Source organism: Camelus ferus, chromosome X, assembly GCF_009834535.1.
Source record: "Camelus ferus isolate YT-003-E chromosome X, BCGSAC_Cfer_1.0, whole genome shotgun sequence".
Classification (NCBI taxonomy): domain Eukaryota; kingdom Metazoa; phylum Chordata; class Mammalia; order Artiodactyla; family Camelidae; genus Camelus; species Camelus ferus.
In genome coordinates this window covers 95,636,689-95,661,062 of record NC_045732.1, presented here as the reverse complement: position 1 = coordinate 95,661,062, position 24,374 = coordinate 95,636,689, and the positions used below count along the sequence as shown (strand labels likewise).

General features: G+C 35.2%; 1 protein-coding gene across 9 annotated transcripts in view; it reads right to left on the bottom strand.

Annotated features, from left to right (window-relative positions):
- The window catches only part of THOC2 (THO complex 2), a 69,210-nt gene that overhangs the window by 4,544 nt on the left and 40,292 nt on the right, over window positions 1-24,374 (bottom strand). For 3 of the 9 annotated variants that reach the window (XM_032475764.1, XM_032475763.1, XM_032475769.1), the window contains exons 15-31: window positions 23,557-23,721; window positions 19,304-19,579; window positions 18,115-18,256; window positions 17,499-17,656; window positions 16,442-16,570; window positions 15,948-16,079; window positions 15,678-15,862; window positions 14,998-15,176; window positions 14,654-14,756; window positions 13,547-13,977; window positions 13,287-13,345; window positions 11,742-11,858; window positions 6,851-6,988; window positions 6,444-6,513; window positions 6,204-6,361; window positions 4,175-4,251; window positions 3,637-3,682 (exon numbers count right to left, since the gene is read on the bottom strand). In XM_032475764.1, coding sequence (XP_032331655.1) covers window positions 3,655-3,682; window positions 4,175-4,251; window positions 6,204-6,361; window positions 6,444-6,513; window positions 6,851-6,988; window positions 11,742-11,858; window positions 13,287-13,345; window positions 13,547-13,977; window positions 14,654-14,756; window positions 14,998-15,176; window positions 15,678-15,862; window positions 15,948-16,079; window positions 16,442-16,570; window positions 17,499-17,656; window positions 18,115-18,256; window positions 19,304-19,579; window positions 23,557-23,721 — 2,547 coding nt within the window. In that variant the 3' untranslated portion in view covers window positions 3,637-3,654. Of the gene's footprint in view, window positions 1-3,636; window positions 3,683-4,174; window positions 4,252-6,203; window positions 6,362-6,443; window positions 6,514-6,850; window positions 6,989-11,741; window positions 11,859-12,756; window positions 13,346-13,546; window positions 13,978-14,653; window positions 14,757-14,997; window positions 15,177-15,677; window positions 15,863-15,947; window positions 16,080-16,441; window positions 16,571-17,498; window positions 17,657-18,114; window positions 18,257-19,303; window positions 19,580-23,556; window positions 23,722-24,374 lie in introns of those variants that run through there. The other 6 variants (XM_032475768.1, XM_032475767.1, XM_032475770.1 and 3 more) reach the window with 4 other exon arrangements.

The following is a 24,374-nucleotide window of genomic DNA, read 5'->3' as shown; positions in this document are numbered from 1 at the left end:
TTTAAAGGATGATTATGAAGAGAAAAATAGTTAGGATCTATCATTTCAATCTCCTAACAAAACTTTTGTACACATTTAATGATTGCTACGTACAGACCCAGATGAAACCATAATAAACCTACCCTTCAAAAACATTTCACAGCACACAAAGCAACTTCTTAAACAGTATACTATCAAATGCTAAAAATAAACTGAACCCTCTTTTTTTGAGGGCAAAAAAGGTCAATGATGTTTCTCCTCAATCCCAAAGAGATATACTTAATACTTCTGGACATAGCCCTCTATGTAAAGTTAACAGGGTATCTGAAACATAGCAGGTAAAAAAAGAAAAATACTTGGTTGTTTGATTAGAAGGAACGGATGAAGTTATTGCCTTCAACAAGATCACAGCCTAAGGAGAGGGATATGCAACACTCTCATATATACATAGAAATCAGTGACTGTGACCAACACACGTGCATAAGCAATGGGCAAGTCCTGAGAAAGAAACTTAACTGAACACTCCCTACTCCAACACATATTACCAGCATCTAGGACTGTGCCTCAACACGGTAACACATTCCTAAAATAAGCAATCTGAGCGCTTATGAGATCAGGTTCCAAGCACAGACTGAAGAAAAAAGGCTCAGAACAGAAATGGCGAAATCAATTCTTTCAGGAGCTAGTGTATAATGAAAACAAATGAAGTGAGCTGTTTCCAGTGGGAACTGACTGAGGTAAACTATTAAAAAAGACCCACTCTCTATTTAAGGGAGATAGGCACATAGGCAAGTGTCATGCAAAAATCAGAACACAATGTTGCCAGACGTTCCAATTCCTCAAAACAAAATGAAATTTGAGTTTCTGTCAACTCTTCTGATTTTTTTAAAGGCAACCAATTTTTTTAAATGTTTAATAGCACGCGAGGCCATAAAGGTAAAGCCACATTCTGCCTAAGAGCTGAGAATTTGCAACTTTGGGTTTAAACGATAAAAGAGATAGGTTACACATAAAAGACTAGAGGTGAGAGATGTAAAATATATTAGGCTTCATTGGAGTGGAGGATTGGAATAGGAATATAGCATACTACAAACACAGATGGACAGGACAGAGCTAACTGCTAATGTTCTTTGAAATGAAGAACCAAGAATCCAAAACCAAAGTGCAAGAAGACTGAGCTTTTCAAAATCTAGAAGGAAGTCTCAGTTTAGCACAGCATCTGGTTCACAAAAGGACTCTCAAAAGTTAGCTGAACTCATGAATTGAGTACCATACATATCAAATTAAAATTGAGAAGTTAATGGTTCTAAATGGAAATTTTTCATAGACAGGAATTGGAGAAAAGGTTAAAGGCAAAGCAGCTAGTAGCGCTGAAGAGACTAAATCAAAGAGAAGATGAATTTGGGCAAAGACTTTAGCAATAACAAGTAACAGAAAGATACAGAGAATAAGCAGAAAGGATTTGGAAACTAAAAATTATGAGACAGGAAAAGAAGACAGAAGACATTGGAAGAAATTTAATGAAGGTCATTTATACTGTATTTTCTTAACTCTAACATGATCATTTTAATATTTCTGAAATCAGGGTGATACAAACCAATGTCATTTCTCTATCTACCTTTCTCAGAAAACAGTTCTAGAAACCAATAATGAATCTTACAATTAATGACAACTTCGAATCGTGGAAATGTGACATATGTAGCTGCTCTCTTTTCTGTAGAATATAAAATAAGAGAGGGAGCAGAAGCAGCAGATTTGAACTTGCTTAAAGGTAAATGGTGCCAATCAGAAATGATGAGACCTCTACATGAAAAGGAAGTACAACAGAAAGATTTTATCAACCCTAGTATATATCCAACAGAAGGAAGCAGCCAGGACAGCCAGAAAAAAGGAAAAAAATCAACCAGTTCCTCACAAAATTAAGAGTCTACCCAAGAAGAGAGTATAGTACATAGCTGATAACAAAAAACTGAACAGGATGAACATCAAGCTAACTATATCTTAAAAAGATATCTGAATAGAGAAGTGTTGCTACAAAGACCAGCAACCTAACATCTTTTTCTGCCTTTGGTCCTGAGAGATTATACAAATCCATGGCCAGTGTGAATGAGAACCCAAGGAAATCTGTAGCATAACCTTCACAAATGAAGAATAATATTTAGGTACTAAGTAAATGTATGAAATCACAGTGAAAGCTGTCAGTGACAATGGTTGGCCCATTCTAATGAAGATACAAGAGGTAGGGTTTTTTGTTTGTTTATTTTCTTTAATAATATTTCTTTAATAATGTGAAAGAGAGAAGTAAAAAGCCAAATGCCAAACTAAAAGGAAGGTTATGGTAACGAATGAAAAAATATTAAGAGTTTATAGTTCACTAGGGAAGACAGCTAGTTGTTGGGGTAGGGGATGGCCAGAATTTTTAAATAGGTAATAATATTTCTTTTATAATCTTTTTAACTTAAAAAAATCTACTAAATTCTAAACGCTCTCTCATGACTCTCATCTACTCTACTACTTAGATAATAAGCACAGAATAACAAAGCAGAGAAAGCACACTATTTGACAGAAAGTTACCTATCTGGCAACCTCAAATCCCTGCTTTGCAGCCAAAATAAGTATGACAAAATCTATACCATAAAGCTCATACCCTTATACAGAACAGGCTCTCAGACATTTCTCATTCTTAAACAACTGTAAACAGCCTTTGCTATCTATCTGGTTTTATAAAAGATTAGAAGCAGTGAATATTAGGGAGAGGGTAGAGACAGCGAGTCTACTTAATGTCATTAAAAAGTGACAGCTAATATGGAAGCAAGAAAATTGGCTATGAAAGAGTCAACAACTTCAAATACAGCCATCTTGAAACATTAAAAGCAAAGGGCAAATCATCCTACATACCTCAATAATCCTAAGGCACCACCAAACAGTAACTATTCAAATCATGATCTGAGAGCTCAGAAAAGACTGTATTAAGGCTGTGAACACTCCACACACAATTTTTTTTTAAGATGGATGAAACACTTCTAAAATCTCACATAAAGTGTAACTACTTTGAAAACAAAGCTTCATATTTTAAATTCCAGAACTAAAAGCACAGATCATATTTTTGGCTTTGCAAAACATGGACAGTGGTATTTGAGAGGCACAAAAAACAAAAATCTCTGGATAACATCTCTGCATGAAAGGCAAAAAGAAGAACAGAGAACACTAAAGGGCAAGAAGACCTACGTTTGCATATTGGCTTGTCAGCTAATATCTCTGTCACCCTCTTCAACTTAACCTCTCAGAGTTTCTTCACTTGTAAAATGCGGATACCACCACTACCTACAAGGCAATACAGGTACTTAAAAAAAAAGTAATTAATTATCCAGAGAAGATGGGAATGAGTGGTGAAGAGAAAACCAGATGTTTTTAAACACATCTTGGTGCTAAAAAAAAAAAAAAAAAAAAGTGTGGCTTATCACCAAGCTTAAAATGAAAACAGTTTAAAAATTAACCATGAATCCTATTTTGCATCTTAACCCAAATACCTGATCATTATATTCAGGTGAAAAATTGTAGTTGTTATCTTGAAAAATTGATCTAGTTTCTTCAACATTATCAGACCTCATTTTACATTTCTAGCTTTAAATGAAAAGGAGGTGAGAGAATACTCACCTTGACTGAAAGTCTTCATTATCTGTGCTTGTCCGAGGACTTATGAGTAGATGACAAATTAAGGGAAAACAACTTTGGGGGGGAAAAAAAGAACTGTGTCTCATCTTTTAGTACAACCCCTCAGCTTGTAGGTTTAATTGCCTCTGAGCAGCCTGGTAGCCTCAAACTCTACCAGCTCTGCTCATCTGCCACATCATCCTGCCCTCCTATTCCCCATGCCCCCAGCCCAAGGGATTCTCTGTTTCCTTTCTTCCTCTTGGTGATTAATACAACCAGAGGGACTCTAAATCCCTTGCTGGCATAAAACACAGTCACCAAAGAAGTTTTTTTGTTTGTTTTTTGTTTTATTTTTTAAAAATCAAGTCTCCTATTTCCACATTATATACATCTGAGAGGGTTAACTGTAGAGACCATTTAAAAGGTAACTATATACCATTTAAAAGGTAACTATATACTAGAAGGGTACAATTATAAATAAGACCAGTATCAAAGCTTTTCATTACACTAATTAAAAACATTAATAAGATGAAAAGGATATTGTTTCTTCTCTTCCTTTCCTCCTGAACTGTCCCGTTTCTCTTTCTTTTCTATCTTTTCTTTATCATGCCTGGACTCCTATAACGAATGGTGGAATTAGTTGGGGAAGGGAAAACCAAATGTAACAGCTCAAAATCCCTTTTATCACCTATCAGTCATCATTTTTCTTCAAAAACTTATGTAACATGACACCAAAAACACAAGCAGCAAAAGAAAAAACTAGCCTTCATCAAAAGTAAAAACTTTCATGCATCAAAAAACACTATCAACAAAGTGAAAAGACAACCTACAGGATGGGAGAAAGTATTTGCACATCATATATCTCATAAGAGTCTAGTATCAAGATGATATAAAGAATTCTTACAACTGAGCAACAAAAAGACAAACAATCCAATTTTAAAAATGCCCAAAGCATCTGAATAGATTTCTCCAAAGAAGATATACAAATGGCCAACAAGCACATGAAAAGATGCTCAATATCATTAGTCATTAAGAAAATGCAAAATCAAAACAACAATGATATACCACTTCACACCCAGTAGGATGGCTATAATAAAAAATAAAAATAAAAACAAAAACAGAAAATAACAAGTGTTGGCAAGGATGTAGGGAAACTGGCACCCTCATACATGCTGGTAGAAATGTAAACTGTGCAGCCAGTGTGGAAAACAGTTTGGTGGTTCCTCAAAAAGTTAAAGATAGCATCACCATATGACCCAGGTATTCCACTCCTGGGTTTATATATACACAAGAGAACTGAAAACAGGTATTCAAACAAATACTTCATAGCAGTACAATTCACAATAGCGAAAAGGGAAAACAATACAAAAGTCCATCAACTGACGAATGGATAAACAAATGTGGTGTATGTATGTATGTGTATATATATATATATATATATATACATACACACACACACATACACACACACACACACACATACACACACACACACACACACACACACACAGTGGAATATTATTTAGCCATGAAAAGAAATGAAGTACTGATACAGGTTACACTATGGAAGAATCTCAAAAACATTATGCTAAGTGAAAGAATTCAGACACAAAAGGCCCCATTATTATACAGTTCCTTTTATATGAAATAATTAAAAATTTTGTTAAGTCCACAGAGACAGAAAGCAGACTAGTAGCTGGCAGGGGTTAGAAGGGAGGGGGAAATCGGAAATGACTGCTTAATAAGTACATGGTATCTCTTTGGGGTGATGAAAATGTTTCAGAACTCAACAGAGATGATGACTGCAAAACAATGTAAATATACTAACTGCCACTGAATGGTATAATTTAAAATGGTTAATTTTATGTTATGTGACTTTTACCTCAGTTAAAAAAATACTTCTCTAAAAGGAGTGGGCTCCCTTTTAAAGCATATAGAAATTTTAAAACTATCACCTTATAATTTTCCAGAACTGTTTTTAAGAACTATGAATATGTGGCAAATATTTTGAATATATATCAGTTATTCTTCGTAAACACTTTAATAATGACTTGCTTACTTTATGGCGGATGCACAAGATGTACTGAGTATCACCTATTAGTATCTAAGAGAATGCACACTATATTTAATTTGAAAATCATGTAAGTTGCAAACATATAAGTTTATTAGGAGAAAATGTTATAAAAATATGTTCAAAAATCACAATTAATAAAGACTTTCTTGTGACCATATTTTAATCACATGAATGAAGAGAAATTAAAAGAATTGTTGGTGGAAAAAAAAAAACACAAAAAGAAAGGCTGAAACTCAATGAAAAGAAGTAGGTGGGAGTGGAATGGAGAGGAAAGGAATTTCAGAGGTAAACTAATTCTACCCTCCCAGTCATTTGGAATTGAACTGGCTCAAATTCCCCAGATAATCTCCCCTCCCTCAATGATTCCTCTTCTCCCCCCTCAAAGAATTAAGAAAAGACTATTTGCTATTAAAAAAAAAACTCAGTATTTGCTAAATTTTCTAATGGGTGATTTTCCAAGAAAAGGTACACTGTTATTTTTGTTTTCCTAATTTACCTTTTTGCCACCGGAAGAGATTTTATCCATTTTTTCAGATTTAAATGAGTCGCTGCCTTTTTCTTTGCCTGAAGATTTTGACTTATTTTTTTCCTTGTCTTTCTCATTTGCATAAGGAGACTCACACGGACTTTCACTTTTGTGTTTTGAAATCCCCACTAAAATTATAAAAGAGAATCATGAAAGCTTTTTCCAATTCAGTTTGATGATTGCTTGAAAAGTATTAATAAGTCTACCTACTTGTTCCATTTTCCTCTTTCCGCCTCTTGGTTAAGTCTGGTGGCACTTCCCGGTCATTGTTTGAGTGATCCTAGAACCAAGAATTGTGAACTACATTGATCAAGAGTTTTTGTTTTTGTTTTAAAGTATTATACAAGAAGAGCCTAGCTAACTAGCATTGGAGAACATCTGCAGCGATTTCACATACTTGGTAAAATGACTTGAAAGACAAGCAGAGCTGGTAGAGATTATTATGTTGAAGAGCTTTATTACTGTAGAAGATTCAAAGACACTCTAGGGTGAAAATACCAGTTAAAACACTTAATAACAGACTGCCATGCAACAAACTAGTGCTTTTAAAAAGGCAACAAACATGCTACTGTACATGATAATGAGCTTTCCAAACTAGTTTTTAAAAAATTACAAACCCTTTTCCGCTCTTTCCTGTCCTTTTCATCTTTTTTCTCTCTTTCTCTGGATCTTTCCCTCGACTTGTCCAAATCTTTCTTGTCCATTTCTCTCTCCTTACTCTTGGACAGTGGTGGAGGAGTATGATTAATGTAGAGCTGTTAAATTAAGGCAATATTACTAAAGATTATTAGTTTTCCAGTATTGGCATCATTTGTCATTTAATGACAGACAACTGGTAGTAGACCTAAAGTCAAAACTGGTCAGCCGTCCGGATTATGAGAGGTAAAATAAAAAAGCATGGCACAATCATGCAAAGACTTCAATTCTTGGCCTTGTAAAAATTATCATTTAAACTCAACCACTTCATTCCTGCCTCAACTGAGATTTTTATTAGTAAATTCACAAGCTACAGTTCCTTTTATAGCTCTATTGTGAAGACCTATAACCACCATTATTACAGAAGTCCACATGTGAATAACAGTGACTGGACTTTTTCTACTAGTAAAAAAAAAACCCTCTACACAGTCATGCTAATTTAAAATAGTTTTACCATCCACTGATAGGCAATCGATGGCAGTGAGCAAAAGTATAAAACAAAACCACCTAGCCATGACTTTACTAATAAGTCTTTTCTGTCTCAGTGCACACCATGCATAAAGTATCCTAAATTATTTTACAGATGTAAAGGCTGTATATTCTCTGCTTCTGAATGCATCCCAATTTCTAGCAAATAATTATGACTGGTTGTGAAATATGTCTTACTGGCTCTAAATAGCTCAGAAAGCCATATAGTCAGTTGAGGATGATGAAACAACCTAAAGACTGAAAAATGATCAGCCAATATTTTCCTTTGTCTATTCTTTCTCCAATGAAAGGCCATAGGCAATAAAACAGCCAAAGATCAAGGATGTGCTAACTCTCAATAATTAAGAGGTAACCTTACTTATGTGCAAGCTGTACATGTTGAAATCCATTATAAAAGAAAATATTAAGGAAATAATCAGATGCCTAACCTTAGGGCATCTGTAACTGTACTACAAGCTTATGAGCTTGTGTTTAAGACATTAAAAGTATGAGGCAGCAGAATACTGAATACAACTCATTATGTAACTACACAAGTCTAGATATACCTTGGGAATGAAAAGAATAGTGAGTCAAAAGTCAAATATTTTTACACAAGGAAATCCTTTGGTATTCAAAGGAATACATTAAAAAAAAACAACCATCAGTTTGAGAATTAAATTAACACTTATTTTTTAACACCGCCAAATATTTTCAATTCAGTTGGCTCAGAAATACTGCCATAGCAATGCAGAAGTAGATTCTTTAAATTTCAATGTTTAAAAGTTGATGATCAACTGAAATAGACAAAATGTTTATTAATAACAAAGAGCAAGAGAATGAGAAACAATCATAAAAGTGCCTGTCCAAAAGGTACTCTTGCTGGGTATAATACCCTAAATGACACTTTATTTTCTAATTGTGAGATTTATTTACATCTTAAGTCAATATTACTTATGAAACTGGTAAGACAAAGGAAATAATATGTTATTGCAATACTCGAGATTTATCTTAGGGAAGTATTGCTTAATTCTCCAGTAAAATTTTTTTGAAGTTTATGATCACAAATAAGCACACGTACACACACATACACACAAACACCTCTCCATAAGAGTGAAGTTTTTAACTGTATGTAACTTGAATTCTGTATTGCAAGGGATTGAGAAATCTAGAGATTCTTGTTTAGAAATGTACCCAATTCTATTCCTTCTTTCTACCCTTCTAAGAATAGTTCTGATCATAGTACTCTTTTCCACAAAGACATACAGTCTCTCATTGCCTACAGAGTAAAGTGCATATTCCTTAGCTTGGGTATTCCAAGCTCTTCACAATCTTTGCACAATTATATCCTACTATGAAGTAACCCAATGTGCTCTAAGCTATGCCTACCACTTCTCCCTAATACCCTATATTTCCCAGCAGTTCTCTTCTCCAGAACACTTGCTCACTTTCATCTTAATCTCTTAAAAACTCTTACTTAGCCTTCAAAGACCGCTCAAAAGCCACCAGTACTTCAACAGTGCCTCAACTATGCAACTCACTTTCTGGTGAACTCTTGCATTATTTTATACTAACCTTGTTTTTTGTGACAAGTATTCCCAATTAACTTCATGTCATTTATTTTTGTCCATAACATAGTTTCTAGGTTGGTAGGGGAGCTAATGCGTCTATTCTACTTTTATACACTTCCTAGTGCCTTGTACACACAGTGAATACTCAACACATGTTTGACAAATAAAATTAATGATTTGTTAAACTGATCTGCATGTAGTGTTGTTAAATTTTGTTTTTTTTTTTTAATTTGCTTTTATTCTTGACATTGGGATCACTAGATCCAAAAAACAATTTGACTGATTTTCAAAATCTGTTTAAGAGACCACTGCTATATTGACTTTATTAAGGCTGTAATATATAAAGATGGTGTCACATGTAGGCTTGGATTTGGTTGTAAATCTTTGTTTTAAGATGATGAACAGAATTAAAAGCTGAATTTTATTTTGAGGTGGTTGTTGCTGCCCTCCTAAATTACAAAGAAGCTTGGCTTAAAGGAACATGCATTTCACACTTTATCAAATGTAGCTGCTTAGGACTGCTCGGTGTAAACACAACTGACCAAAACTAGAAATATGCCAACTGGAAACAGAAAGTGAACTGACAGAAAAGATTTGAATACTAAGCTAGATTTTTCTCCCTTCAATGGATTCCACTTGAAAAGCAAAGTCCATGTATTACTTTTAACCATGGATTACAAAGCAAAAACAGTAACTAATTTTTAAAAAAAAAGAGGATTCCCAAAATGTTAAACTAAAGCAGGGAAACAATTTTATATGTATGGAGTGACAAAATAGCCTGAAAAAACAGACATGTCTTTCAAATCCTCTAAAAAGTTAGCATATAGATCGTTAATTTTAGAGATCACTCAAAATCCAATAAAATTTTTTTCTAAGACATTCATATGCTATTAAACTTTAGTAGGCACACAAAAAATCAATATCAACTACTATGCAGACCAGTAAACTGTGGATACTTTATCAAGTCCAAAGGCCTAAGAATTAATTTCAAATATTTACTGAATACCTAGTCATGTTAACAGGTACCATATTAAGCACTAAGGATGTGGTATGAGTCACAAATTTTAGAAGTGTATTCATATGCCATTTTCAAACTTTTCTGGTTGAATATGGAATAAATCTATTGTATTTTAAATGACTTACAAAATTACCATATTTTTAAAAAGGGGGGTGGGGTGGGGAGATTGACCTTGAATCACTATAATTTAAAAAACAAGACAAACACACAAAGAGTTAAGAACCCTTTCAACTACCATTGAAATGGGTGCTAAGAATCAAGGAACCATAAATTTTTTTGCCATTTTTTTTTTATTGTGGTAAGAACACCTGAGAAACTTTAATTTTTAGTCCAAGTTTTGATACTAACAAGTTACATGCTACTGGGAAAAGATCAAGAAATTTTTGTCTCTTATTTGTCAAAGACACTGCCACCTGCCCTATCTACCTCACAGCACTGTTATGAGTATGAAATGAGATAACATATGTTTATCTCATAAGTTTCATTTTCAAAAGGCTTTCACAAATGTAAGGAACCATAATTTTCATCATTGACCATAAAATCCAGTTAACTATAACAGCAGGTTTCAAACTGCTTCAAAATATGTTTCAGGAAATAAATGTTCACAAGATAACACTGTTAACCCATGAATTTAAAAAATAGCCCACACAAGCCACTGATGGTTAGGACTGACATACATAATCCCAAACTAGTTATGAAAACCTACTATATTGGAGTACATATTTAATTTAGCCAATAAAAATTTTACTTTAAAAGAAAGCATTCACAGTACAGCTGATTCTCTTTTGATTAATACATTGTATCCTAAAAACAATGCTACAATTTAAGACACAGGCACATTGGCTAATCTAAACTGTTAAAAAAAATAGCGTTTACTTCCCCAATACCCGAAGACATTTTCATTATAAAGCTATAGTTCTAAAAGCAGTTAGTACTGTCAAATGGCTTTGTTTCAAAATTTCATTTTGTATTGGCCCACCAGCAAGGAATCATATTTAGCAGATATAAGAGGAAGCAAAGTAGAGAATCAAAGTGAAGTAGGGTACAAATTTTATAATAATAAAGACAAAATAACATGAACATTGGACAATTCAACTATAATAATGAAATGAACTCTGTAATAAGATACACAAACTGCACATTTTTAGTAGCAGAATACTCAAAGTAGACTAGTAGGCAAGAATTCATACTGACATGTAAATACAACCATCAAGTTAAGTATTCCACTCAAGGAGAATGATTAGTTTACATTAACCATATTTATTGATATTGTGCCACAACTACCAAAAAGGCAGCTTAAGCAGAAACGATATAAAGACTTTTATGGATTGAGATGGGCTCAGTTTTTAAAACAGTTATGTGAATGCATCAGATTTATGTTTTGGTCTTTTGGGTTACCTTAAAAAGTTAGAAAATAGCCTGACAGATTTGTTTGGAGAAATTAAGTAAGCCTACTCTCCAAAACAAACCAACAACTCCTTCCCCAAACTTTAAACTTATTTCCAGATTTTGAAACATAAAAGGATAATGCATAACAGCAAGGAGAGATTATAGAAATTTTGCCACATTACACACATTTTGTAACAATTTCATTTAAAGGGACCATTGTCATCCATTGTTTCAGTTTGTGGTAAGTATCTTTAAAGGTTATTCCCCTAGCTTACTGAATTTACTAGAGTGAGGGTTATCTACTAAATAACTGAAGTAAAGAATTTTTCTTTGTTTCACTTAGGCATGATGATTTTAAAAGACTCAAACCTTTGCTGAAGACTCCTTGAGTTCGATGAGACTGTCCTGTAGAAAATGAATGGAGATGACAGGTGAGCTGGCATAGTTCTCAGAACCCAGAGGAACTTTGGGAAGTATGGCTGTAACCTGGAAATAAACCAGCTACTTCTTGTGAGGATAAATTTCATGATGTCATTATCATATGAATATCAACAATTTAAAAAAAAAAGAAAAGCAAAACTATGTGATGGAATTGTAATGTTAAAAAAAAAACCTAAATTATATATACTCAATGGAACAAATAAAAATCTTTACCTGCTTAGAATTTAAAAATAAATGTCAATGCCACATTTTTCATAACAGTGTACTTAAGCTATAGGTAATGTTAAGCTCTAGGTAATGTAAAGAGGCTTAAGAAAGCAAAACTTTTTCTCCACAAAAAGTTTAAAATAGTGGAGATCACTGTGGAAGAACAACATCGTCTTAGTATTTTCATAGTTTTTCTTTAATAGGGAGGTTTTAAATTTTACTTTACTTGTGACTACCATAAGTATACACATATTTTATCCTAGCCAGAAAACTCAGTGGCATTACACTAACAAGAGAACAAAATGTATTCTATAAAAGAGCAATCACTTTTTTTTGTAGTGTCTCTAATGGTGAATCTCATACCTCCCAGAAAAAAAGCACTTGAAAAAAGAAAAAAAACAAAATCAATTACGGTATTCCACCACAGTGCTCTTGATGAAGAATTAGTTAACTTACAGTTTTAAAAGTTCAACGTACTGCAAATTCAAAGATTCCATGAAATTAGATGACTTTAGAATTAAAATTAAATATGGAGCAAGGAATGGCTACCCTGAGTCTTCAAGAAGGCTACACCCACGATTTTGTGCTGCAGTTGAATGCCTGGGGTTTCTCTTTGCTGGGTGGTAGGATTGGATGCCACATCTGCTTTTATCGTAACGCAAGGTTCGACTTGTTGGGAACCCAATGGGTATAAACAAACCTCCAAGGGAAGATACAACAGAAGCTGCATGCTCACTTAATATACACAACTACAGGAGAACTGATCACCAAGGAGGATGGAACTCCTTTCAAGACTCCTTCTTAGAAGGCACATATCGGTATGATGCACATCAAGAAGCTTGATGAATTCAGAGGTATCTTGTTTATCCTGTATCATCCAGGAAGTCTTCAGTGCTATATATTCTTCAATATTTATGCTGAAAAATAGGCTTCATTCTGCTGAAAAGATTCATTTGCTTGTAGCTACCATTGCACTCCAAAAAAGACTGCGTAAAGCAGTGAGGCACTTCTGGGTAAAATTTCTCTTGCACTTTCAAACACTAGAAAATTAGTGCTAGGTCCTTGAAGTTTTAATATTTTTATAATAAAAATATTCAATAGGAAAAAATATCAGTCCACCAATATGTAAAAAATTCATTTTCTAATGCAATATAAAACCTCCAGTGGCTCCAGTGAATACTTGGCACAAGACTTGAAGGAAGTCAGGACACGTATTCCAAACAGGTGAGCCTAACATGGACGCTGCCTTCCTCAGGCTATACTAACCTTTACTGTTGAGGAATGTGATGGAGAAGGGTGAGTATCAATTTTGCGACGTTTTTGTTCTGTTGGGACAAAAAGAAATAATCACAATAAGGTTTATTTCCAGTTTTTTCAAACACTTTTTAAAAAATCATCAACTTCTAAGGTGATCAAGTATTAGTTCCCCCTAGTAAAGTGCCTAGATAATTTGCTAGAACAAGACAAGAACCAACTACACATTACAACAACCAAAGGTAAAGAAATATAAAAAAAGACAAACTTGCCCCTTTCAGGCTCAGCAATATCTGACCGGGGAACAGGTGACTTCAAGGACCCAGAAACTGGTGTTTTCTCTCCTCCTTTAACATTTTCCTTTGATTTCATTTCCTTTGCTATATCTCTTTCTCTGGATGGCTCCTTCTCTCTTTCCTTTTCTTGAGTCGACTTTGATTCTGCATTGGGCACAGTGGTCTTGAATTTCTCATCTTTAGCTTTTTCTTCCTTCTTGAATTTTTCTTTCTCTTTGTCAGATTTAGGTGTTCTTTCCTTCGTCTCTCTTGCTTTTTCATCTTTATTTGGCCGTTCTTCCTTCGGTTTTTCTTTACCATCTTTACCAAGTACTCTGGCCTCTGGAGTAGTAGCTGGAGTCTTTTCTTTTTTCTCTTTTTCTTTCTCTTTCCCTTTTTCTTTGTCATTCTCTTTAACAGCTTTGCTGCTAAAGAATAAAAACATGAGATTTTAAGACAAATGGTCAAAAAATATATTCAATGTTATAAATCATACAGGGTTTCTTACTGAATTCAAAAATTCTAGAACTAAGAGTAGCCCTTTGAAAACTACTTTAAGACAAGTAAAAAGGAAGTACTTCTTTATCCAGTAAATAATAACCAAATTCATGAACAGCAGATTAAAAAGAATGATTAAAGGGATGTTAGGCCCGTTTACTGTACGTGGCCATAACCATACAGGATTACAAAGTAACAACCAAAATCATCTCATAAGCCAATCAGGGGTGCTATGACTGTCAGGAACTGGATTACTTAGCTGAATAGACCACTGGTCTAAATCAGTGTAGGCTACTCTTAAGTTAATTATCCTTACCCAGACTGTCCACAGCAAACATTCAATCCTAAAAAAAAATTTTTAGCTTCACCCTTTACCTTCCCCTGCATATTCCGGCAAGGGAAACAAAAAGTCAGTCCCAGCATTATACAAAGCATGTAAAACATGAGGATGGTAAGCGCATCAAAATAGCAGTACATACAAAATTCCTAAGTCCAACATAAATGACTTTCATAGTGCTCAACTATCACCCTGTTTCATTCATGTCAAATGAGGCTGCTTAATTGTGTAAGAATACAGGATTCTGGTATATAGCACGGTGCTCCTACCTGTTAGAGCCACTATTTCCATTGCTTGAATTCCCTTTCGGTGTGGCGCTAGAAGCTTTATTAACAGCTTTCACACCACACTGAGATCTCTCCCTTGATTTATCTGAAATAAAGGTAAGGTTTTATTTGGCAAGCCCCTAGATGTAAATAAACAACAATTTCACAGCAAAATGATTAGAGATTAGTTAGAAACAAAGGGCTGATTACTTCTTGACAGTTACATACTCTTACTTATGGAATAAAAAAGTAATACTAAGCCAGCATTTTACTTGTCATGTGATACAAAACATTTCAGTTTGTTGAAACAAAATTTATTATTTATAAATTTCTACAAATAAGCATACCAGTCTCCTCAGTACTGCTTTCATCCGATTTAGATGCACTTCCTATCGATGATGATGAAGGCCCACCGCCAGGCCCATTTTGTACACTGGCAACTGCATTCCTCGGAGGAGGGTCTTTGTGATGAAACTCATTTTCAGGAATCATGTATGACTTCCTACTTTTCAACTGCCCAGAGTAGCTGAAAGTCGCACAAAGTGTTTAAATATACAAATACAAATCAAAAAGCACAAACATGGGGTTTAAAAGAATAAAATTAGCAAGTTATTCACACTGCTACATGGTTCCAGAGAATAAAAAATATTAATTTTCAGTAACTTCCTGAAGGTCTTTATAGAGAACTATAGATGCTTTCTTAAAAATAAAAACTTCAATGTTAACTAACCCTTCAACTAAGATGCCTTTTTTTCACTGTTGAAGATCTGATAACTCAACTGATGATAAAATTATATTTTCTCCAAACCAAGACATATGACTTTTGAAACTATCATCCAGTATAGACCGGAAGCTGATAATCAGAAGTGACAACTCTCACCAGCCTGTGGGAACATGATCGCATAATCTCCCATAATCTCCTGAAGTAAGGCAGAAGATAAACTTCAACACTGTAAAACATTTTAAAGTCTTCAGAATCCTTCGGTAATCTAATCTCATAAATCACATTAAAGTATAATTGTGTTACCCCATAGCCAATGCATATAGATCTGGCCTCTTCTCTTTCTCCTCTTGGCAGATTTTATGCACTCTTCTTTCCAAAGCCTGACCCAGATTCAAAACTTTTGGGTACCAAGGAAGTATTTTTGTTAATACAATCAAGATATTCCTGATGTGAGTATATTCGCCTGTTTCAAGGCAATGTACCGATGCCTACAACAAACATTTTAAGATTTGTTATGAAAGTGTAAGTATGAAGAGAAAAAAACACCTTTGAGAAATATAACTTTTTTCTTACCTTGGTTAGTTTGTAATGCCATTTATGTACAACATGTCGAAAATTTTCATAGTCTAACTGATCAGCTTTATTTCCACCATCAAATCCAGTTGCCCGTAATATAGTAAGGAATCCTGGATAATTTCCACATTCCTAAGGGAGGGGAGGGAAGGCTGTCACTTTTAAAGAAAAATTCCATCCTCCAAAACACCAGAAGCTGAAACTTAAGTAGACTAGATTAATGATGCCATCTGAAAACATGTTATGTATCTGAATGATAGGTAGTTTTCTCAGAAAGATTCAGCTTATTCAAGGATATTAATTTGGAATGTTAGTTTGAGATAGATAAAAAATACAGCACTTTTTAAAAATGAATAAATTGTGCTTAAATTTTAAACATTATTTTACAACTGAATCTTAAACTCAGCTTCTCTTTTAAAACTGAACCACCCAGAGCTTACTGGAAGTGGTCATTATATACATGGGCAAAATATAAAAGTATTTACTAGTCATACCTTTTCATATGTGGCTCTATCACTGTGCCACCTGGTCACAGTCTCTAACATGCAGCAAAGGAATCTCCCGTATCGACTAGCTTCATTTTCAGTACAGCTTGCAACTGTGTAAATTATATCAGAGAAAACCTACAGAAAAAAATGTTTGAAAAATAAAAATAAATCAAGGTCAAAATTAATTCAACATTAAAAGATCATGTTATAGCAAATCATAATCAACTAAACAAGTAACTTTAGTCAAAATGCATCTTCCCCTTTTATATTCACAATTCCAGAGACCTTCAAAGATTTTGGCTTTTGTGAGGAAACAGCACATTCATAAAGCAACAATAACAACAGTAAACACTTTTATAAAGAAAGCTGCTTTATAATGACAGAAGAAAAAACTAACATTATTATTATTACATCATAACTTCTTTAACAAAGATTCAGCCATAGGTATTACTGGGGTTAAGGGGAAAGTAAGCAGAGGCGAGGCTGATAGAAACCAGAAATAGGCAGCTGACAGGCTGTAACACATATTATATTTTTAAACAACAAAATGCGGTAAATTCATTATTAAGAAAAAGGCCAGATGCAAAAACCTGTGAATGACCACACTAAAAAGCATCCCTGCTTTTATACATGTGTGAAAGTGTAAGCTTTTTGTTGTTTTTTGAGGGGGGTGAAGGTTAAGAATGGAGAGGAGAGTTCTATCTATTACACAAACATATAAACCCAAACATTGAGTTAACGGATTAACTAGGGGTGTTTATTATGTATCAGGCACTATTCAAAGTGCTTTTGTGTGTAGTGACTCATTTAATCCTCAAAACAATCTTATGAAGCAGATACTATCATCCCATTTTACAGATAGAAAACTGAGGCACAGAGAGGTTAAAAAAAAAACTTGCCAAAGATCATATAGCTAGAAAGTAGCAGAGCTAGGATTCAAGTTCAGGCACTTGGCTCTTGAGTTCATGCTTTTAACCACACACACAATAATACCTCTACAGATTATAATGTTTAGCTATCTTTGTGTGAGACTTTTTTAAAGGTTGCAATAAAAAGAACTTACTCGATCATAGCAAAGAAGTGTGGAAAAATTTGGAGTTTTCTGTTGATGTACCAATTCAACAAAACGAGCACAGTAAACAGCATCAATTGCTGAAAAAATACATCGAGGAAATATACACAGCTGTAGAAATTTTGTGATGGTCTCATTTTTGGTAGATTCTAAAAATAAGGGAAGAATATATTAAGTGGTAAACTTCTTCCTCAAGTGCCTCAAGGCCACTAAACATGACAACATAAACTTTAGTGTAGAGAATGCTATAAAACCACAAACTATTTATAGTTTGTAACCAAAAGGTCATGCCTGGGATAAGACTTTCATTTTCACTCTGTGGACATTTTTCTACCTATAATTTCTCCAGAAATATGATTTTATACAGAAAAGTTGAATGATAAGCTGCCAATATTGTAGTTATAAGTTCATTAATTTCACCAGCAAATTAAATCGGTTCCTTCAGTGAACATGTGAAGCCAACTCTGCATTGATGAATAACCAAAGAATGGGATAGTGAACACTGAGTTGAAATACAAACATAATACACTTCAACACCTGCCAAAGTTATAAAGGTTTGCTTTTGTAACTGAGCAGCAGCAGGAATGTAACAATTCCAACAACTTACTTGCTAAAAGCCAGTTGTCCTTTTCCAGTTTCAGTCTCTGTAGAACTCGCTGTACATGCTCCATCTGTTTCTTTTCTTCTTCAAGAAGCTTATCCTGAAGGGCAGTACACCGCTCCTTCTCTTTTTTCTTTTTATTTGGAGGCTACAAAGTATAAGTTAGATACTTTTCTAACTAGAGGCACATTACCTCCCCTTCGTTTCATTAAAAAATTCAAAGAGACATATGCTGACATTCTGAACAAATTACTTCAACAAGGGTGGTTAGGAGTCCACTTGAATGTGCTTTTACCTCTATTCAACAAATCTAAGACAAAGTTGGCCTTCATACACTATCAAAACCGGCTGCCTTCTCAACACTGGTACTTTTAGTCTGAGGCATGGAGTCATCTTTGATCCTTATTTCACCTTCCCAACAGTCCAATTGCAACTCTTTTGCAGTCCTGCTACCTCTACCAGTCTCTGCTCTCCGTACTTCACAATGAATTACCCAAAAAGCCACCCAGCTGGTGTCCAACCTAATACCAGTCCCTTCCCCTATCAAACACATACTTCATACCACTGTTATGAGTAATCTTTCTTAAGTACCAATTTTTACCATTATCATTTCCCCACTCAGGAATCTAAAATAGCTCTCAGTTTTATCAAGTCTTCTTTTCTATCACTACTCTACATCATCTGGCCCCATTCTTAACCACTCAAATTTATCACTAAGCAGATTCACTACAGTAAAAGTGAGGTTTTTTAACCTTAGACTACCTCACACCTTTGCTGAAGCTCTAGAGTGGGCAATTTGCCTCCATATTTCCAAACCTAACTTATTCTGAAGGCCTACCCAGTCTAAGATTTGCCTCTTCAGTAAAGCTTTCTCCCAAAGAATTCTTTTGGGAACTCCTATTGCTCCTGCAATGGGAGTCACATAGATCATTTCAAGTTGCTAACACAGCGTTCAGCAGAAAAGCAAACTCAAATACCTGGGACAGACAGGGTCAAATACCTTTTGATTGATCATAACTTCCATGTACTCACCAAGCCTGCTATCCCCACCCACTGAGAGAGGTCAACTCCAAACCCACTTAGGAAAATATTAGATAGCAACAAGACAGGAACCTAAGATAATACAATTCCAAAGTATGGATAATGCTGAATACCATGAAGTTGTTGTACTTGACCTAGTAGAATAAAAACCTACCATTTCCTGATTGTCATCAATTGCTTTCATCTGGACTTTAAGTTTATTGACTTCCCGTTCATAGCTGGTATGCGGAACTGCAAGGTCATACATTGTCAATGACCAGAATGTGGCATAGAATTGAGGGCTGATGTCATCCCAGACCTTGGAAACATGTAAGGAAACCACCGCTTCATGGACAGGAGCCATCACCATTTCACATGATGTAATGTACTTATGAACTTTATGTTGCTGTTTACTTCCCTTCTCTGATTTTTTAAGTTCATCATACTTTGACTGGAGATAAAAAGTAAAAAAAAAACACACACACACACACAACATAATTTATAGCACTTATTTTCATAGTACATACAGAAACCTAGGATCCTTTTCCAAGAATCAGAGGATGACAAATCAAACCTGTTGTAGGAATTCTAACTTCCTACCAACAACATTTATTTTAAGATAAATCATCCCTGGAAGCTGTTTCAATATTTAGTCCTGTGTGTTCACTAGGAACTTTTCAGAAGATTCTTATTGCATCTGACCTGTTGAGTAAGTGAATAAGGTGTGTGCGTGCACCCTCTCCATTCCCCCCACCCTACTCTCTCTCACTGCTGCATCAAGAATTGAACATGTAGAGTTTCCACTCCTGCTTTTGAGATATTCAAGGGAATCAAGTAGAGGGTCTTAACACTAGTAAAGGGCAGAGTGGAACTAGTAACAGCCAACCAAGACAGAATGTTTTATCACTACATGTAGCTCCTACCAGCTATTACGATTTGTGAATTAAGAAGCTGGATCAACATAAAGAAAGGTTATGAGACCATTACCGTAAGACTGCTAAGTAGGGTGACCAACTGTCTAGGTTTGCCAGTGACCGAGGGGTTTCCCAGGATGCAAGACTGCAGTGCTAAAATTGGGCATGTCCAGGGCAAATCAGGACCAATTGGTCACCCGACTGCTAAGCTAAATAAGATTTTCTATGAATTGCTATGGTATACTGGAGTTTAAAGCATGTGGGAACTGACTTACTACAGCCTTTTTGGCCTGATTGGTTCATCCTAATTTGGGGGAATGTTTAAGGAATGCCATACCCTTAATGGGAGAAAGCACAATGGGAGGAAAGTACATATTATTTCATACAATGTATGTGAAATGTAAAAAAGAAAATAATACAAAATGGAGATGCTACAATTGTCTCATGTCTTTCAGTTTCTTTAAGATGAAAGCACTCATCCAGAAAATTATGTGGGTTAGGCATCATCCCTGAACATGAACCTAAGAGGAGATCTAAAATTAGCTGCTTCTTTATGTTAGGAAAGCAATTAAATCATTCACAGTTTGTGCTAAACATGGAACCCAGAACTAGAAAGTCAGAAGTCAAAGGTTCCACTTCCAGTTCTAAATCATGATAGGCAAGAGTCTTGGCTCCTTATAGTCAAGCTGCCATCCCTCCTGAGTGACACTATACCACAGGCTCACTGGACTGAAGGCACACCAACTACTCTTTGTCCCACAGAGTATCTCAAGCAGGCTCTGAGAACCATAAAAATTATTTTAGAAGTGGAAAAATTTATCTCTTGTTATCACCATTTTTGAGAGCATGCTGATTACTACTGAGATCACACCAGTGACCAAGTTACAAAAAAATATTACTTATGAGAGAGGTTCCAATTCAACTACACCAAAGACCTAAGAGAATAGCAGCTGGAATGAGAAAGACTTAAAATTTTGAGGATGGGTCCTATTGACAACAATAAATAGGAATCTATGTGAGTGGAATGACAATGCTAAGGTTCTAATGAAACAGAATAAAACAATGCTGAAACTACCTGTTTAAGATAGTTAAGCTACCTGATTTGAGCAATATCTAGACTATGAATGGGGGGAAAGCCTTTCTTTCAGACCAGTGTTGCAAGGTGGGTCTCAACAACTAAAACTGAAAATTAGATTATAGGTATGAAAATGTCTTATGATAGCCCCAATCTCCCCAATCCTTTGGTTCTCAATCTGTGACTTCTACTGCTAGGCACACCCATAATTCCTATCTGGTTGGGGAAAAAAAAAAAAAGGCTTGATCAGAAAAGATGGCTACATTTCATATTTGCCTAGGATAAATATTTCCTTGTCTAAAGTGAGTTTAACCCCTCTTCAAGCTCACATCTTCAGTCAAATGGAGAACCATAACAGGTCTACATCTCAAGACACCTGGGGAACTAGATCTACAGAATTGATATCCACTGTTAGTGCTGTACTTCTAATTACTGTTCAAAAAGCTCCTGTTGGCCTAATAACCTGAGCAGTGTTTGGTTGGCTTAATTGCTCCCATGAGAGCCTGCTGGTAGTCAATTTATAGAAGGGACCGAGCAGCCCTCCAATACTCATACTCTCTCATTGAAGGTTCTTTGAGAGGCTTTCACCCAAGAAGCAAAAGTAAGGATCCCTGGGGAAGCCTGGATGCCCAATCCTGTGTAACCAAGGCTGCCAAGGAACTCCCTTTCCAGACAGTGGCCTATTGCTGACTTGGTTGTATAGCCACCTCTGTATAGTTTTCTGTTTTCCACCCAACCCTAAGAGTGAAATGATATTTCTTTATTTAGATATTTTTACCTCTTAAATGATAAAGACAATATTTTATATAGGCTACAGAAAAGGGAGCTGTTGGTATGAATGGCCTGCTCCATTTCTGACCTGGAAAAGTTCAGCCAACCTCAGGCAACCAGGTGTTCCTGTTTGCTAGGGTTCAACATTGCTGATTAGTGTGTTCACTTCTCAGTATAGCACAGGGCAGGTCAGAATTTCTGAGATGAAGCAATTCTCCCACCTCAGTCCTTCAAGAAATCAGGTCCCCTGTTGTATAGCTGAGACTGATCTACTGTGGGGTGGGGCGACAACACAAGACATAACTACACAAAGAGAGCAAAACAATTTTCTGGATTGAGAGATTCTAAAGGGGGTAAAAGAGGCCCAATCCTACTCTCTTAGTCCCTTTTTCGCTCTAGAGAGTATAGCACAGTATTGCCGCATAATGCTAATAAAGTGATAACTGAATCAATTAACAGTTAGTTGTTAGAGGTAAGTGTGAGACTGCAGCAGCTGATATGTAAACACTAACAGCTGATGGTTGATTAAATGATCAATTAGACCCCAAATTTCTCAGCGCCTTTTTCCACACCTCTACCACACAGCCCTATATCTCTACTGGGAACAAAGAAGGGATCCTAGTTTAGGAGAAAGGACCAAGATCTTCCCCCAAAATCTTAGTGAAAGCCTTGCATAGTACAGACTTTAAAACAACAATAAATAAACAGAAGGGCTAGAATCGAAGCCTACACAAAAATGAAGAATATGCTGGGGTTCCAGTCAGAGTGGGGAAGTACCATCATTTCCAATCAGAACTCTGACCATGGCCCTGGGTGAAAAGTTAAAGTAAATTCCTATTAGAGGTCACAGTTTTGCAGGGAAGAGTCCAGGTGGCAGATAGAGGAGGCAGAGTGACTCCTCTTCCCCCACATCCTTACTTGAACTTCAGTACAGTCACTAACGAGATAACCTGCTCAGGAAGGCTCTAGTTTGCTTTTTGTTGTTGTTGTTTGTTTTTAGTTGTTTCAATTCGGTGGAGAGAAATAAAACAAGAAACATGAATATTCCTTTCCTAGAAGTTATATAGCAGAGAGTGCAAGAGCGTTTGGGGGTGGTTAAGTCTTTCTGTCAGTCTATTTTTTTTTTTCTTTCAAGGCAGTACGCATAAGAGCAAGTCAAGTATCTGACAGGGATACTGTCACTGAGGAAACAGGATTCTCTGTATTCAACAGGAGTGTTTCTCACAATGACATATGTTCGCCTGCATCAGAATCACCTAGTGCTTGATTAAAAAAAACAAACACACTAACAAAAATCCCCAGGTACCATTCAAGTTACTAAGTTAGAATCTGTGGACGTGGGGCTGAGTTTTTAAGATGCTTCCCTGGTGATTCTTTAGTAATTCCCTGGTGACCTAAACTAATGCTTGTGAACTACAGTTCTAGAGAACTCATAAGATATCAACTTGGACAACTGGTAGTGTAGTAACAGTAAAATTACAGAATTAGTAAGACTTACTTTTTCAAAGGGGTATTTTCATTGTCCACTGCTCAGAGCTGAGTATTAACAAGAGTAACTCTCTAAAAGACATTATCTATATCGATGTCAAACTAAAACATATTTACAAATAAAACAGCTAAGAAATAATGTGGAATCATTCATGAATGGCCAAAGATACTTATACTTACCGAAATATGGTGTGCATACATTGGCCTAGATAAGAAAAATGCTGCATCATGGGGTGTATGAAATTCATTACAGAGCACATCAATTGAAGGCACTCGCTTTATATAATCTTCTGTGCTTAGATTAGATGCTAAAAACCCACCAAACTGTACCAGGGTATCATGACACTAAATTGAAAAAATAAGACAAAAAAATACAAATGTACTACCACTTTACAAAAGCAATAAAACATTTTCCAAAATGATTGAAACATGTCATTTTAACAATATTTTGATTAACAATTAAGAATTCAAATTTTACTACTTGAAGGAACTTTGGAGACAATCTACAAATTTAATCATATAGTCATATTACAAAAAAAGACACCAAGGTCCTGAAAAGTTGACTAATCTAAGACCTTAATAGTCAACCAAGGTCTCAAGTTCCAAGCTATTATTCATGACTTTTAGTAGCAAAATATAGTTACCTAACTCACATACAAAAATTCTATGTATTTACAAGTCAATTCTCTTACCTTAAAAAATAAACTTTATTTATAAAATATATGTGATGTTTTTTATTTCCTTATAATATAATTGGTGAAAGTTAAACACATTTTGTACGTTAATCCTAGGTTTTGATGCTTAATATTTTAAAATATATTTTATAAATAAAGATCACATCTACTTTGTTGTGACTGAAATTCCAGATTTCCAGAGACCAGAAAAGATATGAGCAAACAACATGAAGTTATCTACCTAACTGAAAACCTTATACATATCATTACATCTCCTAGAGCCATCTCTTATATATCATAACTGGCAAAGAAACAACCTCTATT